The sequence below is a fragment of the Colius striatus genome, chromosome 2 (assembly GCF_028858725.1).
Source record: "Colius striatus isolate bColStr4 chromosome 2, bColStr4.1.hap1, whole genome shotgun sequence".
NCBI classification, from domain to species: Eukaryota; Metazoa; Chordata; class Aves; order Coliiformes; family Coliidae; genus Colius; species Colius striatus.
Genome location: NC_084760.1, coordinates 73,884,707 through 73,906,596, shown reverse-complemented (window position 1 = coordinate 73,906,596; position 21,890 = coordinate 73,884,707). Strand labels below are relative to the sequence as shown.

At 39.4% G+C, this 21,890-nt stretch overlaps 1 protein-coding gene across 1 annotated transcript in view; it reads right to left on the bottom strand.

Moving 5' to 3' along the window:
* Nucleotides 1–21,890, bottom strand: part of KIF26B (kinesin family member 26B) — a 301,427-nt gene that overhangs the window by 52,574 nt on the left and 226,963 nt on the right. The window contains exons 6-9 of the mRNA XM_061989833.1: nt 8,740–8,946; nt 7,153–7,246; nt 4,794–5,056; nt 1,764–1,947 (exon numbers count right to left, since the gene is read on the bottom strand). Of these exons, the coding sequence (XP_061845817.1) occupies nt 1,764–1,947; nt 4,794–5,056; nt 7,153–7,246; nt 8,740–8,946 (748 nt within the window). The remainder of the gene's footprint in view (nt 1–1,763; nt 1,948–4,793; nt 5,057–7,152; nt 7,247–8,739; nt 8,947–21,890) is intronic.

Here is a 21,890-nt window from a genome sequence, read left to right as displayed (position 1 = left end):
AAACTGACTGTGCCAATTCTGCCACAATGTCATTTATTTCAATGGTACTAAGCCCGCTTCATGACATTCCTGGTAATGAATCTAACAAGGAGGTAAGTACAGCACTGATGCTTTATTCTAACAGTCATTTTTTTACCAAAATCATACGTTGATCAGCCCTTTAATCTCTTATCCTTTAGAAGTTGGGTTCCTTTTTTTCCCCTTATCCTTTTTAATCCTGTTACTGGAATCTATATATCTCTACTATCTTCACTTATTTTTTTTTTTCTGAAAAGTCCTTCATTACAGCAGGAGACAATGGTAATCACTAGGCGCCCTTTCTGAGAAGCTGGAATTCCCCCCTCATTCAGTTATCAGTGGGATCTGACCCTGCCTGGCTTGTGAGGCCACTCAGATACGGGAACTTGAAGACAGGAGGTGGTACGGCCACAAGACAAAGATATAACTAAAGGCGGGGAGAAAAATATGTCAACAGGATCATCTTTTCTATTTCAAAAATGAGTCATTAGAGCCACAGATTTTTTTTCCCCCTCTTACTAATTGCATTTGGAAATAGTAGAAAAGGACTGTGTGTACCTGTACTTGTGTGCAGTAAAAAGCACGGAACAATAAAAGCATGGAACAATAACTGTAATAATAATTCCCCCAATATCAACCAGCTTTATTCCCATGAACCAGCCTGTTTGAGCATTCACGGTCTTCCTTTCCACTGCAGGATGGTTAATTAATAAACCTTTAGTTAATTTAGATTTCTGCCTGCCAATTCCACAGGGGTTATTACTTAAACACACCCAAACTGTATTTCCATTTAGAGCAACTTTCTGGTTTTTTTTCTAAGTAAAGTTAATGTAAATTTTCTGCATTCAAACATTAGACATTAATGCTGCAGTGGTGTTCACCCACTACACATCATAGCTTGCAATCTATTCCTTACTACAAAAACCTATGCAGAGCAGGAACTGAAACATATGCCATTTCTGGAAAATTGCTTAAGTCTACAAATTTAAAGAAGCAGGGATCTCTGGTGTCTTTCAAACAAACACCTTTCCCTGTAAAAAAAAAAAAAGATTATTTAAAGAAAATAATTTTAATAGGAAAGTTTTCTTTTTCCATGTGAGTGTTTCTTATACTATACAAATATTTTATCACTGCAATTTATTTAAAAAAAAATCCCTTCTGTATATCTCCACTTATAAACAATTTGGGAGACCTGAAACACAAGATAAATATAACAAAAAAAACCAAATGTTTTGAGTTAAGTAAAACCTTTGAAAATTACAGAAACCTATGAAGTAGACACAGAAGCACGTTCTCCTCATTTACAAGTGGAGATGGAAGTGAAGCCACAAGCCAGTGAACATATCTATGTCAAAGAGAGGGAACAAGTCAATCTGAAAAGCCAAGAGCCTTTCCAAAGAACCATGAGAGTCCTTTCTGTATATGTAGTTAGGCCAGCAACTAAAATATCATGTGTCTCCAAGAAAAGGTACAGTTTATAGATTGCTGCCATCAGCTTCCACAGAGAGGCCCACACAGTGCTGAAGCCTAACTGTTAGTATCTCCACAACAGCAACAATATTGACAAGTGATAGTAATAATCCCCAGGGGTCTTAGACAGTCTGCTGGTATAAATGGCCCTACCCCATGCTGAATGGAGAACTCTGGTAATTTTCACCACTAAAGAATATTGTTTAAAGGCCTGTTTAAAGCCAGTTTGTAGGCAAGGCTTGGAGGAGACAGAAGGGAGCAGGGAGTCAGCTTACTTCCACCTTTGCTGCTCTTCTCCATGCGGTACTGGTAGATGTGCAGAGTGAAGAGCATGTGGGAGTTGCGGTGATCCTCCTCATCGCAGTCCCGCTGGCTGCTGCGCCGTGAGGCAATGGCAGCATCAAGGAAGAAGGCAGCCTTCTCTGCTGTCGGGGCACGGAGCTCACTCTGATTCTGAAGCTGCAGTTAAGGCAAGGGAGAAATGACCTAAAAACTCCAACACAAGTCAGTACTACCAGACAACTTCCCGCAGTCAGTGCACACTGTGGATATGCTGGGTTCTGATGGGACGGAAAACAAGGCGATGCCTGATGGAATGACATCCTCCTGACACTGGCAGTGGCAATATCATGCCCTCCAGAAGCCTCATGATTGAATCCAGGCTTCTGAGGGTTCTCACTTTAGGTAACTCTGTTACAACATAAACTGCAGCAGCTGGAAACTGTCCTATGAGCTGGAGAGATGTATGAATTTGTTCCTTCACTTTCCCAGAAATTTAAGCTATTTATGCTTATTAATTAATCATTATTTTCATTATTTTTACTTCCTTTTATTTCCCTGCATTGATGACTCTGACAATCAATGTGTCAGTTAGAAGTAAAAACATAAAATGATGGAAGACAAATTGATCCCAAACTCAACAGCTGGTGGATACTGGCAAAGGTGGGAGTACATGTTAACCTTCAGAAACTGTAAGAAGGGAGCAATCCACAGAAAAATTTAGGAAATAATAAAACTGAAGCTTGTGTTCAGCCCCGTGGCACATGGGATGCAGGACAGAAGAGAAGCCTTTTTCTTACCCTTCCATACCACGAACTTATGCACCTGCTCAGGAGCCAGAGTAACCCATTAAATGGAACAGTGCAGGTAATGTACATATATTCACATTTGCCAGACCTCAATCCCAGTCACCAGCCTGCTCTTATATCTCCAGTGACAGACAGTACAAGAGCGCAGATATTACTGACCCCTTTAATGTTAGGAATGCATACATATTTCATGTCACCTAAGATTAGTTTGACTACAGGAGGGACTTGTGACCATGCAAGCTGATGGCATTAGTTTTGACAGTAAGCAGAGCTGGCCCACAGCCCGTAGTATAGACTTGCTTTGTCTGGTGTAAAACCAGTGAGGAACTCCCATTCTCAGAGTCTCTTTCCCATCTATGTAATATAGCTAGAAGTTAAATTCTCCCAAAGACAATAGTGATCCTCTGATCATTAATCAGGCTAAGAAGGAATAAAGCTTAGGCTGTGAACGGACAGGGTGAAGGCTAAGCTCTCTCTAGAAAGAGGGAGGGGGACAGGAACGAGTTAACAACACAAGCAGAAGGCAGGCCAGTCTGTGGGCTCATCTCAGTAATGTAAGCAACAAGAAAATGTGCATACTTGGAAAGGCCCAATAACAGACAGTATGACATATGGTGATTATTCATTTGCTATACACACTGCTGATTTTGCGTACCTGTATGGCTATAATATCTTCTTTTCATCTGAGGATTTTGAGAATTCAGATGTAGGGCACATGACTTCAGAATGTTGCAATGTCTTGTAAACACACTTAAAAAGGGGATTTTTTCTGCAATTTAATGCCATATTTTACACTGCAGAGATACACAGTTACACACAGATATACACCTTTCTTCCACTGAAGTAATTCATTTTTTATATAGCTGTTCTGTCTCTATCTATATGAAAATAAGCAACCATAATGGGATACTAATTATTATTGCTACTGTGCTTAAATATGTCAATAAAGAATTTAGCGCTAAGGAGTGGCTAGTTGTTACACAGTCATCTAACATATATAATACATCTATGCTAATTTAGATCTTAACTGGTGCATCTGTCCCCTCAACAGGAACTGTGAAGACTCAAGTCTCCCATCTTACACTCTCTAGACTGCACCCATTATTGAACATCAGAGGGTGAGATCTCTTGTGATACTGTAGCTATTTAATAAAGCACCAAAGCCAGGAGCCAAGTGAGAATGGGAACCTTAACTGTTATTTAAAATCAAGATGCAACTTTAGAGTCCTCAGGTAGAATGAAAAAGAATGTAAAATATAGTAAGCATGTCTAAAAGGCTTGAACCTCAAAGAGATAACACACAATATTTATTACTTACTGTTTAAAATCTCACAATTCCTGACTTTTGTGGATGTGAATCACGTTTTCTAGATGTTTGGAGCTGGAAATAGTGTATGTGACCCTGTAGGTCTGTTCTCTCCTCCCTCCATCTCCCATGCTTGGATAGGCAGTGTTCTGCAGGTTTTCAATAGAAGCAGCCTTTGCCTTTAAGGCTGAAAGAATGTATTCAAGCTCCATCATGCTCACTTGCTCCCTCTTCATCTACTCATACAAAAAAACAGATTTATTCCCTCACAGAGAGCAAAATTGAAGAATAGCCCTTTTTTTCCTCTCAGACCAAGAGGGGAAAAAATCAGAGCTGCTGAGACTTTCTACTGGTTACCCAGGAAATACATGATCCAGTTACCCATTCCTGCTAAACTTCCAAACCTGAGAAGAGTTCAAGTTATTCTTGGCTTGCCCAGCTCAGGAATTTATTTCTTGGCAGCAATTAATACGTAGCGATTAATGCTTTCTACAACATTGTTAATGCAAGTGCTATAAATAATGCAGTTTATAAAGAGATAAACAGCCATATTAATGGCCTTCAGCTATTTGTGCAGTAGTGTAAATATTTTAGCTTGTTATTTTATGAAAGAGAGATCACACCTTCTTTTTTTTTTTTTTTTCCGAGAATGAGGTGAATTTCTGTGTGCACTGAATGTTTCCACATTTTATGGCAAACATAAGCCCCTGCTCAACATCAGTTATACCAGAGGTACAAATATTTAGGCCAGGAGAGCAGATGGCCCTGCAGCTGCAGGTCATAAAATTCTTGCTTGTTTCAAAGTAAACACTTTCAAGACTATAAACTTTGTGCTTCCGGTAGTTCTTGAACTTGAACCATCTCAATAGCTAAAAAAAAAAAAAAAGAAGAAGAAAGAACTTTGTATTTACCTGCATACCACAAATGGGGTCTTCACAAAGGTAGACACCTGGGGACTGCCCATCTTGCAGGCTGCCTGTAGCCACTTCTGACAACAGGTCTCTCAGATTTTCTTCTTTCCCCCACACTTCCACTGCAGAAATTCGGACAGAGAAGCGAGCTCCTGTTTTCTCTTTGCGTTCATTAATCAACTTGAAGAGCCAGGAGATGGCACAAGGGATTATGCCAAGATTTTGCATGGAATCGTCCTTCCCAATCATGGTGTGTGACTTCCCTGTCAATAGAAGGATGAAGAAAAGATACCATCATCACTACCAGGACCTTCACAGTCTTCTGTCAAGTAAGATTATTCTGCACAGCCTCCTGAAAATAACTTCCCTACAATACAGACAATCAGCAAGGGAGAACGACAGGCAAGCAGATAAACAGTACATGGGAAACACAGATGAAATTTTGACCTGCTTTCAGAAATCATTACCTCATGCATTCCCCTGACATCTTTCACTCCACAGGCAGGGTGCTGCAGGATCCCTATCATGCAACACTCCAGCTTCTGATGTGGGTGAATAGTGGAGGGAAATGAGCAGAGAAGTGCCACAGTCTCTAAACATCCCTGCTTTAGATACTGTGAGTGTCATATTCTTTGAATACCATTTTACTTCAAAGCACTACATTATGCTGCATACACTGAGGTTGGGATTGACGTAAACCTGATCCCAGGATCATACAGATGTAACTTCATCCAGACTAAACCCAAACAAGTACTTGTGGTCATTTAATGCAAAAGTGGGTCCCCAAAATTAGGTCAAAATCTTCCCTCAGTTTGCTATTATTTGACTCTGCAATTATAGCTCTGGCAGGTCTCTGCTCCAAAAGTTTGCTGATTAAGAACAGTGAACTATCTTATCCTACTTTAGGTGTGACTACATATAACACTCTTAGACAAGTTTTTAAAAGCTCTGAAATGTATAAGCCAAATTATTAAGGTATACATCCTTTCAGACAAAGTATTTATGGCTTCTTTACCTTGTTTGTTTTCTTATGCTGAATCTATGTGGAAAAAGATCAGTGAAGAAAATATTTCTATGCATGTGTCTGTAGCAAGGTCTGGCTACATCCACACCTGGTGGAATGGTGGTGGTATAGTCAACAAAGCAACTACAGAGACTCAACTTGTGCTCCAGCAGAGCCCTAGCAAGACCACCTCTCTAAAGGACATGTAACACTTATAAGACACCTCTATCTGGTTTCTTTCTTTTCCATCTCATTTAGCATCTTGTGTTTGGCAGGTCACAGGGGATTAAAAATCCAACTACTCATCCTGGTGTTACTCCTTGCTGGCCCAGAGGGGCCTTGTTGTTAGTTGGATCAGTGGCCTTGCTCCAGTTGCTGTACCAGAGCTGGTGTCATTGCAGCATTCAGTACTCTCATGTTTTGATTGACTATAATTTGGGAAAATCATGGTCTGATACAGCTTGATCATCTTTATCACTTGAAAAACTGAATTATCCTTTTAGGTTGTATGTGTACATCTGTGTTTCTTTGAGACAGTAAAGAATGGATATCCTTGCACATAAACAAGACAACCCACTTAGTTAAAGAAACAGTGTTTTCAAAATACTGTTAGATAAGCATGAGCAAAATACATTATTAATCTTGAAATACAGTTATTTCAACACAATAGTCCATTAATGATGATGATTCCCCTTTTTATTGTCTTTCCATTAATACCTGAAATGCTTTGGATGTGTTTACAGAGAGAGTTTTGATCCACTAATAACATTCAGTTAACCATTAGAACAGGATTTGTTGGAGACAGAATAGGAAGAGGTTAGTAAAAAGTGAACTGTCTAATCTGGGGACAGACTATAAAGCAAATTATTTGAGTGCCCAATTACAGCACTTGCATAGTGCCCTCACAAATACCAAGTACTTGAGTAGATACTCACAGCCTTTACACAGTTTCGTAAGTGTTATTTTGGCAAACAGTCTTCAATACCAAGTGCATTTCCACAATTGCAGATCGCTGTTGGATCATTCATTAACAATTCACTCTTGGATCATTCATTAACAACTGAAGACAGTGTTAAAAATTGCTATAGTACTCATGGGACGGAATGAAGGAATGACTTAAATATAACTTCGGTTTCAAAGAGCTTGCTGTCCAACATTCAGACAACATGCAAAGTGAATAGGTGCACAAGCAAGAGATGAAGTTGGAGTACAAGGTCATGCACAGGGTACCACATCCAAATACAATTACTATGCACAGAAAAATGAACACTTGTTCTCCTTAATCTAATGTACTCGCAATCTTGGGTTAAAAATATTCACTTTGTTGCTTGAGTAGGGAAATTTAACAATACCAACCAAGCTTGGCATGGCCAAAACAGAACACACAGCCATCTGCCCCATTGACCACAGACTGGATCACCTCAGCCACAGTCCCAGCACACACTTCTGCCTGTCATAGGTATTCAAAAAAAAAAAAAAAAGAAAAGAAAAGGAAGAAAAGAAAGAAAACAAACCCATTAACAATAATAAGGAAAATCCATCCAGTGTTTTCACTGGAAAATAGCAATAATGTCACCATAGCATGTTGAGGTATCAAAAAACCTAATCTTACTCATCTCATTCATGTGACGTATGCTGTTGATGGGAACAACATTACTTGTGTAAGCACATGAAGTTGGCCTTTTGCTCTGTGTCAAGTAAGTTTCATTTGCTGAAGCATCAACATCCTTTGTGGGGTTAAATAAAATACACATACTGTAAGGGGATGTCATTGGCTTGTTAGAACTGCTTACTTAAGGGACTTTAAAAATACTTTTTTTATTAAAAACCAAACAGATACTGAGGAATTTTTACAGACTATTATTTGCCCAATTATGGACTGAGTTCAGTTCCACTAGCTGGTGGGTAAGGAATGTAAGGGGAACAAAACAACCTCTTTGGTATCAGCAGAGCAACATTTAAAAAAATTTTGCTCTACATTATTATGAGTCTTCTTACTTTTTTGCAGTAGAAGGCTCCATCATGAAGATCACAGCAGTACTTTAAGTACAACAGACAAATTTATCCTGGGCATTCTTTGATTCAAAGTTCAAGCAGGCTGAATGGTCTACATTGCTTCTGCAGCAATTGCCTATAGTGGGTGAAACTAAGTCAGAATCCAGTTTGGGTTTTTATGAGAAGTACTTTGCATTTTATAATAAATAACGTGAATTCACATAGTTCATGGGTATTTCTAGGCTATAATAGTAACTAAAATGGGCTATGAAAGGAGCTGTTCACAAGTCTACCCCTTAAACTGCTTCCAGGCATTAGTATGGGAGGTGCTAGCTGCTTGGACCAGAACTAAGACTGACCTAATGAGACAAACCCATGACAATGCTGTAGCTGGCCCTGTGTCCTAACTCCTTTTAGTTTTATATGAGTACACAAACAGCCTTACAGCACTGTTTTCTAATGACACTTTGCAACATTTCTTCTACTATCCTCCTGATGACATTTGGGTAACATAACTCATCATATCAAAGAAGTCCAATAAAAGTAGGAAATTTTAATAGATACATATGAATAAAGATTTTTGGACTAAAATCCCCATCTTCCTATTGTAAATTGTGTAATAGAACACTGTATAAATAATCATTGACTTCTTAATGAATTAATGAATCATTAGATGCATTAGAGAACTGCAGTTCTGATCAGATTGCTGTATATATCAAATAATAAGACTGTAATATATAATAACTTGTTGATATTGAGAATTTGTTTGCTAGGCACCATTTAGCACACTTATTGCATGTATAGTTTTAGGAGCAATTATTTACAGAAAAGAATAAAGAAAGCACAAGCAGACCAAATTCAGGCCTGGTCTAACTGCTGAAAGCACTACTGTTGCAGCAGAAATTAATTTGGTTCTGGCGTACACTATTCTGACCACACATTGCTTACCTGCGATGCATCTTGGGGGAAAACTGCATCGAAAGCAAACATCTTGGGTGGAACTTGGTTACCCCTCTTCTGGAAAGCATTCTGACCTCCACAGGCCAACGGGTCATATAGTGTGATTTGCTTCTTACGGGGGTCAACTTTCAAGAAAGAGCTGGATTCAGACAAGTCTCTGGCAAGCGTGGAAGAAATGCGCACCATGACTTTGACCTGTCAGCAAATACATAAAAAGATGATCACATTTGATTACCCTGTTGGATGCTCTATGCTGGTATCCTGAATGAACTTTCCAGTTACACTTGATGAAATCACACATGCTGTAGCTAGTGTCTCAGTGGAAGTCAGTGAAGACACATGAATTAATACAGGCAGAATTTGGCCTAAACTACACAGATAATAAAGACAGAACTCAGCTCTGTCGACTTCAACAAGCGACTTGTGCATTTAGAATTACAAGGTACATCATGGTGTTCTAGTATCAATGTAACCCAAGTACAATGATGAGGTATTACATCACCTCAACATAAACTGAAAATTAACCATACCCCTGTGACCCAATTAAGAAAGCTGAAAGGTAATCTAGACTGCAAAGCTATCAGAACTGCTGTGGCTTCTATGAAGCAGTTTGATCAATAAAAGTTCATAAAAGCCAGATCTGTAATTTACACCCTTGTGATTCTAATCTAAATGCAAAAAGATGAACTGTTCGTTCTAGAGCATTATTATCAAAGAGCTGTGAAAAAAAGTCCTGTTTTAATGGTCAATTTTTTAAATTATCGTCTAGAGAGTGGAATGCAACAAAAGATTTGTTAAAACATGTTAGCTCACAAGTCATTAAATAGCTACATAATAAGATGTTATTCCTAAGACAAAAATACATCTTCATGGATCCTTAGCCCAGTTGGTAAGCACTTTAGATGTAAGTAAAACTGAAGACAATCGGTCTGGCTTTGGTACTCCCCACAAATTCAAGACCTGCAGACACATGAATTCCTGAACTTTACAGGGCAAACATCACCTCTCTGCCAACTCTAGCCACACCTGCACGCACTTCATCCTAGAGCAGACTGACTTGCACATTAATAGTCAGAACTTTTATCTTAATGCTCCTTAATTATATGTCACTTGTATCAAATTCACCCACAGTTGGCATGCAAGTGACCACAAAGGGTCACCTGAGCACAGGATGGGAGAACATCTGCTATTGGAATGGCAGGTGGGCCCTGGGAGGAGGTTGAGGTCCTAAAAGTTAGACAAGGCTGAAGTTCCTGTCAGCCTCACTGAGACTGATGCTCTTTGTACGAAGATCTCATTTCACTCTGGCCTAAACTTATCCCACATGGAAATAAATCAGCTGCTTTGAAAGGTAAAATCTGGACAAATTATTTTCTGACACAATTCCTTTCGAGATAACGGAATAAAACCTGATATTAATTGGGATTATTCAATATTTTTGTGATGCCTTATCTATATGTCTGAATCAAAGTGGTAATTGGACTTCACAGATTTGAACCTTCACATATTTTAACAAGGAAAACAAGTTGTCATTAGATGGTGAAATGTTTACAAATCTGTGCACATCATTTCAGTTTTAGACAATTAGTTGAGGGAAAGAGGAAAAATATTGCCTGAGTTTGAGCGAGTTCTCAACTGCTCAGTTGAGCTGCTTATGAAACTTAATGACTAACTGAAATAAATAACTTCCAATATTTTGCCAAAGGTATTCTTTTAAACTCAACTCAAAACAGAGCTGCTTTCTACTGAGGACAAGGACAGTCAACACCCCCAGTCAGTCCACATGAACTGGGCAAGGTTAGAACGTTTACTCCAGCTCTAGATATCCTGGCAGTTCAGAAGGGAGGCACTAGTCAAGTTTGTACTGTGAATCCTAGAGAAGCAAGAAAACAAAGAGCAGTATCAGTCTTGATCTGTTTTCCTGTTTTCAACTTTGGATGCCTTTGGCTTTTTCCACTCTGTCTCACATTTTTTAAACAGATGCCAATATCAAAGGCATTAGACTGATCTGCTGGAAACCAAAATAAATGCTGTTCTTCAACTACTTTAATAAAATACTTGCTCTGCTTTAGAAAACTATTTCCCTAAAAGTTTATGTGTATTTTTGGCTGCTATTAATCCATGTCCTCCATATCCTTGATCCTTGTGTGCAAAGGTGAGTTAACTGAATACCCAGGGGCTAAGTTTCTTTGGGTTTTGGAGCATGGATAGTGCGTGAAATTTAGCAACTTTCATATAAAGGCAGTCTAAGAGTTCTTTCTGGCCTCAGACTATATGAGAATTCAGTTTTAACTTCAGCTATACTGGTTTTGTTACAGGATAATATCACTGGCTTGGGTCCTGATTCTGTTCACACAAAATCAGATTAATACCTGCCACTTCTTATTGAAGTAATACCACAAATCCTCCTGACTACCCCAGTTATAGTGATAGAAGCTGAGGCATCAGGTTTCTCTTTCCCTAGAGTAAAAGATCAATTTAACTGAAATCCTAAAAATTTACTAGCATCAGATAAACTGAATGAGGTACTATAAAAAAGAGCTCAACTCAGAAGTCCCAGGAGTTGACTAATAGCATAAATTTTCTGATCATTTTGGCTCCTCAACTCTAGCAAATACATACATTTCTCAAGAAAAATACTGCTGTTGCTATGAACCTTTTTATTTCCTGTGCCTTGGGGATTTTTGTTTTGAGATTTCATGGTTCATAAAACCAGAGAGTCATAGAATCACTTAGGCTGCAGAAGACATCCATAAGATCAACCGTTAACCTAACACTACCAAGTTCACCACTAAACAAAGTCCCTAAGTGCCACATCTACACAGAATCACAGCATCATTTAAGTTGGAAAAGACTATGTTGATGTGTGTTAGGACAAAGGAATCATACTGATTACATGTGGGCATCCTGATAAGTGGACCACTTCTTACTCCCAAACTAGTTTGTCTGTAGCTGGCATGCACCTTGGCACAGTTTATCATGGGCAATTCATCTCATATTCACTCAGACTAGCCCGCAGGAGCTGTCTCCACTCCAAGCCAGTTGTCTGACCCCTCTATAGACAACAGAAACAGGCACTTCGAGCACTTAATTTGCGTGGTTTGTTTTATAGACCTGCCTTCCAGATGAGCCGCACCTCACAAATGCTTCTTGCTTTCTCTGTGTCATCACAGGCACCTTGAATAATAATCTGAGATGTAGGTGCCTATATTGTCAGCTGTTTTAAATTATTTCCTTTGCTATACACGTAATAAAAATGCTTTTCCTACATAGCACGGTCCCTGGCCCAAATTCAGTAGTATGCACAAATCTGTGTGATAGCCTTCAGCAAAAATCACATGCTAACAAAAAATAAGGATGAGTGCATGAGTGTGATGGACACTAAACACAAGAAGCAGCAACAGATTATTTGAACTCATCTGGTAACTTGTAGAACCTAGAGTACTCTTCCTGGACAGCTTCACACCAGTATAATTCTTCCATTACTCCTGATTTACATTACCTTAATTGAGAGATAACTAGATACTGGCTGTGAAAAATACATCTCCACTGTATGCCATGGGAGCTGTGACTATGGCAAAAACCCAGCAAGCAGGCAAGATACAGGCATATTTCAGTCCTGAGAAACATATATTGAGATTCAGAACTGCATACATAACTGTGACACAATACACTAGGCAGACCAGAACAGATTTTAAAACATCTGAGCTAGATGTACCTTCTGGGGAGACTGGCAGGCTTGTGGGAATCAGGATGAGAATGGGAAGCTAGGACACCTACTAGCTGTGCCTCAGATGCAGTATGATTATGAACTATTGGTGCAGTCTATTTTGCACTCCCCACCTGCACAACAGGTTGAGCTGCAGTTTACTTCACTGCAAGGCATGCTGATACACTCAGTCATTACCAGGCCTCAAAGGACAGGCAGTTGCCATTAGGTAGACACTCCATGATTAAACACTACTATGCATGTAACCTAAACCCAAGGATTTATGCAAAGCATTTCCCAACAGTAGTTATGACAAAATCAAATCAACTAAGCTATAGCAGTAGAAATGACGGGAGACAACGGCCGCCTGCTCTGCCTTTTCAGGCAACTTATAGTTGAGGGTAGAAGGGGTAGGCTCACAGTCTGTGCTGGCCCCTGCAAGCTACACCACAGGGGAGGCTGTGCAAGGACAGGTGAGCATAACTCAGCCAGCTATGGGGATAGCACAGGAACTTAATAGACTTAAAGGACTTTGGTTCCATTTAAGGGACAGGCTGAAGATCACACTGTGGCTCTGAGGAAGGCAGAAATATAGTATGGTTAATTGGAAATTAACTGAACAGTGAAGTTTAAGGACTCTAATACTTTGTGCTTGCAACTTACATTTAAGCAAACCGTAAATTGAACTTCTCCCTAAAAAGAAGAAATCAGGTTTTCTGCTTCACTTCCTGTGTGTCATGACTCCTTTAGTCCAATGAACAGTTTCCCCCTAATCTCTTGTAATTGAAGTGTTTCAGAGATACCACTTTCAATTAATGGGACCACTCAGTCTGCCAGAAATTCTTACTGGAAACCCTGTGACCAGGTCTTGGCAGTGCCTTGCCTTAGACGCACCTCGGACTGTTTCTTCTGGGAAACATGAAAGCAGTCTCTTGAGACATACACCGTTGCTAAAACAAGCCACAGGGGCCTAATTTTCATCTAATTTTACCCTCACGTAAATCTGCCCGAAGTCAGCAAGAATTACCCCGGCTTAAGAGCGGAGAGTAAAAGAAAAGTTCACTTGCTTTGCATCACTTTTGTGCCTTGTCTAGGATCTAATTTCACCTCTTAATTCTGCTCAGGCTGGAAATATTTTTTTTATGTGCTTTTTCCTGTTGAGTTCACAGGATTTCATTTGACAACTATTCAATCCAACAGGAACCTCATTTACTTCTCTGGATTTCAGTTCCTGCCGACAAAGATTTTTCTGTTCTTGAATGTGCTCTACAGTCATTGAATTCCACAATATCACTCCCGATGCGCAATGTCACAAATGACAGCAGGATCACAGCTGTACTGTTTAGGTTTCCTCAACAAAGTTTCTGTGTATTTTTGTGTATGTATTTATTTTAGATGTGTATTTAAATTATACACAGTAGGGTTTTTTTTTTTTTTAAAAAGCATGTATGTTTTGTGAATAGACATTCAACATTTAATAGACAGAATTTTTCATAAATTTCTCTCCAAATGGTAATTACTGGCACTGAAGAGTTCTTTCATGGACACAATGCAGTAGCATCAAGGGAAGATATAGAAGAACTGTTGTAATATCACTATGCCTCTGTACTGCAAAAGTAAGCACAGAACTTTCAATTAGCTCTATTGCAATTTCAGCTGCCAGAATCATGTTCCTTTGCCTTCCCCTTTTTTATCTAGTGCATTCCTATATACTCATCAACTATTACATGAAGAGAGAATTTACTAATTGCAGGATTTTCCCCGGCTAAACTCAATTTGTGACCTACCACAGACCTTTTGTGGAGCAGGAGAAAGGTTCAGCATGCTCTGCAAAGTGGAACTGTTGCCACAGGAAAAAAAGAGTGAGCATCGAGCCCTAGCCACTGTACTCCCATGTCTCCTGTGCCTCCAGTGGTCTGTCTGGAGGACTCGCAGTGAAATGAGCACAGAAGATGGGAAACGTAAGCTGTGTGAAAACTGTATCAAATATGACTAACTACAAACAGAAGCTGGAATGAGGCAATCCGAAGCAGTTGGAGATTGACACTTGGGGATATTATTACTTCCTTCTACTCTTGCCTGTAAGATTTCGCTTGGGGTTCATTTATCTAATTACTGCAGGGCCAGGGCTAGTCAGCTGTTGCTTTGGGCACTGTGCTTGCCTTTATGAGCTGCTTTTCCCATCAATCATTTGAGCAGCTTCTGCTGGATGTGTGCTGGGTGGTGGTGGGAGGTAGGAGCTGTGGTGCAGTCATGGGTGAGAGAGGCCATCCGGGGCTATTGAGCTGTATTAGCCCTCCATCAATGTAATGGCAATCACTGGCTGCAGGAACAGCCTTATTGGAGGCTAATGAAGGATGGGTTTTGTAATTTCTCACTGCTACAGTTGTAAATAATGGTGGCAGGCATGCATTTTTGCTGTAGCCAGTCACAAAATACTACAGCACAAGAATATGACATCCCAAATATTTATGCACATATATACTTTTGCATGATGGACGTAAAGATACAAGCCTTTCCATAGTGCCCAGAAAATACGGAAACAGTCTGTTCAGCATCCTAAAGGATCTTTCTTACAGATTGTGAGACAATTAACTGATCATGCTAACAAGATAAACAGATTGACCTAGAATGACACAAATACAGAATTATACAATTCTGTCAGTGTTGCTTTAATGGACATCTGCTGGTCACATCTGGGGAGAAAAAACTCAAAACTCAAGCAAATTATGCCAGTGTAAACTGGTCAGGAAGCATGTGTAAACAGGCTTCCCTGTCCCCTCTTTTTGTTTTCACAAAGACAACTTTTGTAGGCTTCAGTGCTTCACTTAGCACAAATTAGAGAACACTCGGTCCTGTTTTTTGTTGAGGTTACTGTTACTGCTACAGTTGCTTTAGAATAGCACTGAAAACAATCTAAAAAGGCAGTATCATTAGGGCTTGCAGGTCTCTCTTTTATGAATATCCCTCTGTTTCTTTCTCATATAATTGCTAAAATTTTACTGGCTCATCAACCTCATCCTGTACAGCATTTAAACTAATTTTCTCTTGTAGCAATAATGGGAAGCAGTTTACGTGTGTTGTACCCAGACACCAATCACATTATTTGAAAAACTTCCCTTATCAGCATTGTACCCTTTTCAATTGGATGATGTAACTTTATTTATAAAACCAGTAAAATCTGTTGTGAAATATGCTCAGGTACCAGAGCATGGCTCAGTGACCTTTTGTCTTGTTTGTGTCAGTAGTGGCTTTTAATATTGTCACTGTAGTTTAGTATACCATAGTTCTGTCAAAAGATAGTGCTGAGCACTAACACTGCCTGAAACCAGAACTTGCATCAGCCCAACCACTCAGCTGTTGCATTGCTACTTCAGCATTTACTAAACATACAGCACTGAAACTTTATTCTGCTCTTTGAAATAGAAGAAGAAAAAGAAATTAAGATCTTCCTGTCATGGAAAGAACCTTAATAAATGAACACACCAAAATAGTTTTCAACTATCCCAGCGGGAACAACATGGGATCAGCTGGCCGATTTTATCTTCCCTGCAGTGTATCTGCAGGTATGTAAGTATGTACCTGCTGGTACAGTCAGCAGATGCCTTACTTAAGCCACTGCAAAAATTTGCTGTTTCTCACTCCAATACGTATTTTTTTACACCGAGCAGCAAATATGGTTGGATGCCAAAAAATTCAACATCTTCTCATTTCCTTGATGTGAGATCTCTTTACCTTTCAAAATCAAGCAGAGATTTTGCTTGGCTTCAGTGACCTTTTAGAGTAGAAGGTTTCCCTCTTCCTTTTTTCTACCTAATGCATTTTTTACAAAAGGATAAGATAGGAAGTATCTATGTAGTAAATGAAACAAGGCAAAAGCTGTTTCCTGGTACAAAATAGACAGCATTTTTCCCTTCTACTATGGTGGGGCCATATCCAGTGATCTGACAAGATGGTCCCTTACCTGTGCTAATTTAAAAGCCATCCCTGGAATCATTTGAGAGAGCAGTTTCTCTAGCAGGCTACTAGCCCAACATCATGCCAGGGACCTTGTTAAAAACACAGAAGATGATTGAATGCCAGTCCCCGGGAACATTTCCTACTCCTGTTTAATTTACTTTATAGTTTGCACTGGTCTTAGCTGGGATAGTTAATTTTCTTCCTAGCAGCTGGCGTGGGGCTATGTTTAGGATTTGTGCTGAGAATAGTGTTGATAACACAGGGCTGTTTCCATTACTGCTGAGCAGTGCTGACACAGTATCAAGGCCATTTCTGCTCCTCAGACTACCCCACCACCTAGTGGGCTGGCGGGGCACAAGGAGCTGGGAGGGGCCACAGCCGGAACAGCTGACCCCAACTGACTAAAGGTGCATGCTGAGCATGATGTCTTATGAAGCTGGGGAAAGAAGGAAGAAGGGAGGAACGTTTGGAGCTACAGCACTTTTCTTCCCAAGTAACCATTGTGTGTGATAGAGCCTGAGTTCCTGGACATGGATAAATATCTACTTGCCAATGGAAAAATTTTTGCTTTGCTTGTGCACACAGCTTTTGCTCTTTCTAGTGTACACTCTTTAGTGAACCCACAAAGTTTCACTTTTACCTTTCTGATTCTGAAGGGCTGAGCTACCAACCAAGGTTAAACCACAACATATTCCCAGACACAGAATACTGCACAGCTTAGCCATGTTTTCCATCCCTTTAGTTAAACACAAGAAAAAGGTGGTGCAGTAGTGGCATCTCAAGCATATGATGTACGAAATGTCACTCTGTTCTATTCCAACTTTTATTGATATGTACAGATCCTACAGACAAGTCAGTCAAGCCCATCAAACAAATTTGTGGCACCAGTGGGGCAAGCCTCCCTAAAGGACTTCTCTGTTCTCATGATAGATGACAAAGCTGCTGCCATTCTTGCTGCCTACACAGGGTTGCCATCAACCTCCAGGGGAGGAGGGAGTGGGCAGTGGAGAGTCACTTGTCTCCTTCTCTTAGGCTATGCCCATATCCTGCTGCAGAGCATGAAGACTGAAGAGAAACTTTGCTTCACTCATTAAAGTGTCCTCTTAGAAACCTTCCAGCAAAACATGACTATGATGCCTTGGCTGACACAAGGGCTTGCTAAGTGTTGATAGAAAGTAGTAGCAATATCAACAGCAACAGTATCTCAAGCACATGCATTGATAATTATGTCTGCCATATTACTTCTAAGAGCCTCGGTTTCCCTTTCTATGAAGCTGTGAAACAGATGCATAGGATGTGACTTAGCAAGCTTAAACAGGCAGATAATCTCATCCCTAATCAGAGAAAGGGCTTCACATTATACATTCTCAGGGGAACAGGAATTCCTAGATGAACAAGGCTCTGGATTTGTGGTTTTTTTTATTTTTTGTGGGAAACAAGAATTTCTTTGGAAAGAATGCAGATAAAAGACAAAGCTCCCCTTATACATGTCTTTGAGATGTCTTTTTAATGCTAGAGAAACAAAGGATATACAGGTAGTGCTCAGAAGATGTATAATCACAATTGTTGGCTTTTCCATTATTTATAAAGATGATCTCCATGACTGCAGACAAAAGACGATTCCCCAGTCTGCACGTAACAGTGTATGGCATAGCATCATAAATAATGAGCAGCAATGCAATAAGATAAGAAGGATTTATATTACTTAAGTCAAGCCAAAAGAAGTGACAAATTGTAGTTTAAAGCAGGTAAGTGTGGGAAAAGACGTGTAAAGCTTTGGAGTGGCATTTGGTACTGATACTCAGTAAATCAAAGGGACAGTTCATACTGCTGACTAGGAAAAAGATTTGGGAATTCCTGAGGAGGAAAGAATCCCAAAGAAAGCAAAAGGCCACATTGCTAAAAGAGAGCCTATATAAATGGAAGGAGGTACAATTATCATATTAGGCAATATAGATGAGACATCTAATAAGTACTTGGATATTCAGAAGAGAAATCCAGCCTCCAGAAGGGGAGTATTACCACCCTATGGTGCCACATATTGCACGAAACAATCAGTAAAAAATTCAATGATTAGAGCTAGATACTTTACTGGGAATTTTAGTACATTATAATCTCATTGAATTCAGCAATAATTCCTTATTTACCTGCAGCTATATGAGGTGAGAATTCAACCTTAGTTTGGAACAACCACCAAAAAAAGGAAACTTGAAAAAGGAGAACATGGTAAAATCTGGATCCAAGCAATGGTATGATTCATATGGTTACTGAATCTTTCAGCTGAAATTCTATAGGGATTTTCAAAGACTTCTGACAGGATGTAAACACATATTTAAAATCATGCTAATTTTTCAACTGCAGACATAAAGCATAAAAATAAATGAATCATCCAAGATCCCAGGAAAGGCTTACTTTACCTAAACAGACTTCCTGAACTCTACTTTTTCCCTTTTTTAATCTCGTAACTGTAGGCTATAATGTTTACAAGGGCATAAACATGATATTAAATTTACTTTTTCTTCATGTTGTATCCCATTTAATACCACCTGCATGTTCCTGTCTTTGGCAGTGGTACAGGGAGGCACAATAACTACAATGCCCAAGCAGCCAGTCACTTAGAATTAATGAGATTCATTTGTAATGTTATGTATTACCTCTAACTAGCAGAACTAGTTTTAACAGAAACTCGTTTTAACAGAAACAGATTATTATGGTGGGCTTGATTCTGCATGCCTCTGAAACAAATAGGACTATTTATTGTACCTGTGATGAGAGAACAGAAGACTGCACAAGATACATCTAAAGGTTCACATAACTCCATAATATCCCATCTCTAATAGTGACTGAACAGTCAGCCCTGTGAGCCTCCCACTGCAGGGCTGCACTGCTATCGCTCTTATTCCCTCCAAGCTGTGCTTTACCAATACCCGCACGGCTCAAATGCCACTTGCATTCTAACAAGAGACAGACTGGGAGGAACTTACAGTATCAGGCAAGAGCCACAGGCTACAATGAGCCATTTTGGAGACTGAACCAAATCTACAGCTCATTGAGGACATTACTGGGCTTCAGCATGTCTATAGTGCCATTGGTGAGATGTCATCACTCCTTTCAGAAGTGGGGAGAGGAACACCCAAGAAAGGTCTTCCCTGGGTATATATAGTACATGAAGTTGCCTCTCCCATCTATTTCAGAACCTTTTTGCTGAGGCTCTGGTTGCTTGCCCTTCCTCAGATATATTTTAACTGTTTTAATGCCTTCCCCAGTCCTAACATTCAGTTGCTTTCTAATCAGCAGTGAATATCATGTTGGGATTTTCAGTAGCCTCTAGAAGGCACTACAACCTGGCTTGTACCTCAGAAGAAAAGTAAATCCAAAGCAGGGGTATGTCTGAGCAAGTCTGCTCCTATAAGGTGGGGATTGGCAAACACAGCCTCTGGTGGTACACAGATGCTTTTACTTGGAAAAATCCAACAACACATTAGCCAAGTCTATGCTGATGATGATCCTGTGTTGTACTCTGCATTATGGGTTCTTGGGCATGTATCTGACTCCCAGTACAGTGCAGCTCATCTCCACTGCATCCTGTGTTCCCATGGAAAGAAATCCAAGTATGCATGCAAGGAGGATGGGATGGTATGCTTAGCACTGATCCTGGTCTATCTGATCACAGAGCCAAGATATCAGGACTGCTAGACTTTCCAGTGTTTTTTGTAAAAAACACAAAACAAAACAAAAAAACCTAGCTAAATAACAAGCAAAATTATGCCAAATCAGAGAGGCAGAAAAATAATAATAATTTAATAATTACCTATTACCAATTATTTATTAAATATTAATATTTAAATTTAAGGTTATTAAATATTAATTTAATAATATTTTTTTTTTTTTTTTTACACAAAGAAAATCAAACAGGAGCCCTCCCAAGTGAGAACTAAATGGAACCACTACTTTGAAAAATGGAACTTGCCTCATGTCACACTAACTTCTTTTATCTTCAGCTGTGGTATGCAGCATAACATTGATACTGACCCTCTTCCTTGATGAATGCAACCCTATAACAATGAGAAACAGCCAACAAAGTTCCCATCTGTCTAGTGACCCCTACCACTAATGACTTCATCCACTGCTTGCTGCCTTGTTAAATGCTGCAATAACTAACAGCAGTGTTTGTGGACAGACCAGGTGACTAACTATTTGCCTTAGAACAAATACCCAGTGCTTGTTTGTGGTCTTTGTACATGCCCACAGCTGTAATTCTGCAATCTTAATCCAGACAAAATTCCCAACGTCTTCAACTTCAGCTACCATTTCCTGACTTTTGAGAGCTTAACCGTGCAACCTTAACATTCCGTTAATGCTGCTGTTCATCAATGGAATACTTCATTATGTCGTATGTAGCTTAGGGACTGTGTAATTCTCCTAGCAAGCAGCAGCCTTTAATGAATGGCATCTGATCAATAATGCAGAATTCAACATTTGAGAATAAATAAAAAGCCTTTTTCATGAGGAGTGTCTGTAGGAAATGTCAAAACCATTTATCAAAGGTCCAGGCTGATAGCCTGTAGCTGCTGTCCACAAGAACTATAAAAATGAACACTGTTGAGTCCTGCAAATATGTTTTTTTCCATGATCAAAACAGAAAATAAAGACTTATTGAGTATGCACGCAATGATCACTATAAAAGCTTTTCTAAAGTAAAACTTTGCCATAGCAGGACTTTGTCCCTAAGCTGCTGTTATACAGGATTATTTTATCTTGGGTTCCAGATGCACCTTTATAACAATCCTCATTGCAAGTCTAGACAGGCTCAGTTGCTTAATACAAATGCAAAAATCCATTTCTGTTTGGGTTTCAAAACGTCAGACAAACATTAGAAACCAAGACAATGGTAAGCATTTTACCTCTTCCTAATATCTAAGTGAAGAAGATATCAAAGCAGCAGGTATTTTTGATTGCTCTATAAGCTTTTGCCTTTCTTCATAAATGATCTAACAGACAAGCACAGGGCAACTCCAGTTCCTTTGCTGATAATTCACATCCATCAGTAAGTAGAGTAGCAATAGTTAAGGGCTATAATCATCATTGATAAATATGAGCAAGATGATGAAAACAGAAATTTATTTTTTAATTAAGTCTGCTTTACTTCTGTATGGCTTAAAAAAACTTTGTTGTAAATGCCAAAGTGATCCCCCCTTGTTAAATCCTAAATCTGATTTGATTGATTTTCTAGGTATTTTATTTAAGTAGCTAAGAATAATCTCATTCTCTACTCTACGTGTCCAAGCAAGGCTCCTTCCACTGTACCAATTACCAGGATGGGGACTGCAACAGCCACGTAAGCTTGGTTTCTAAAATAAAATTCTTGATGTCTTGATGCTCAAGAAGGGTTCACTTTTAGCCTGAACTACACTGGCAATTTGATTTCTCTGTTTTCTGATTTAGGGAGGAAGAGCAATCCAACAGTGTG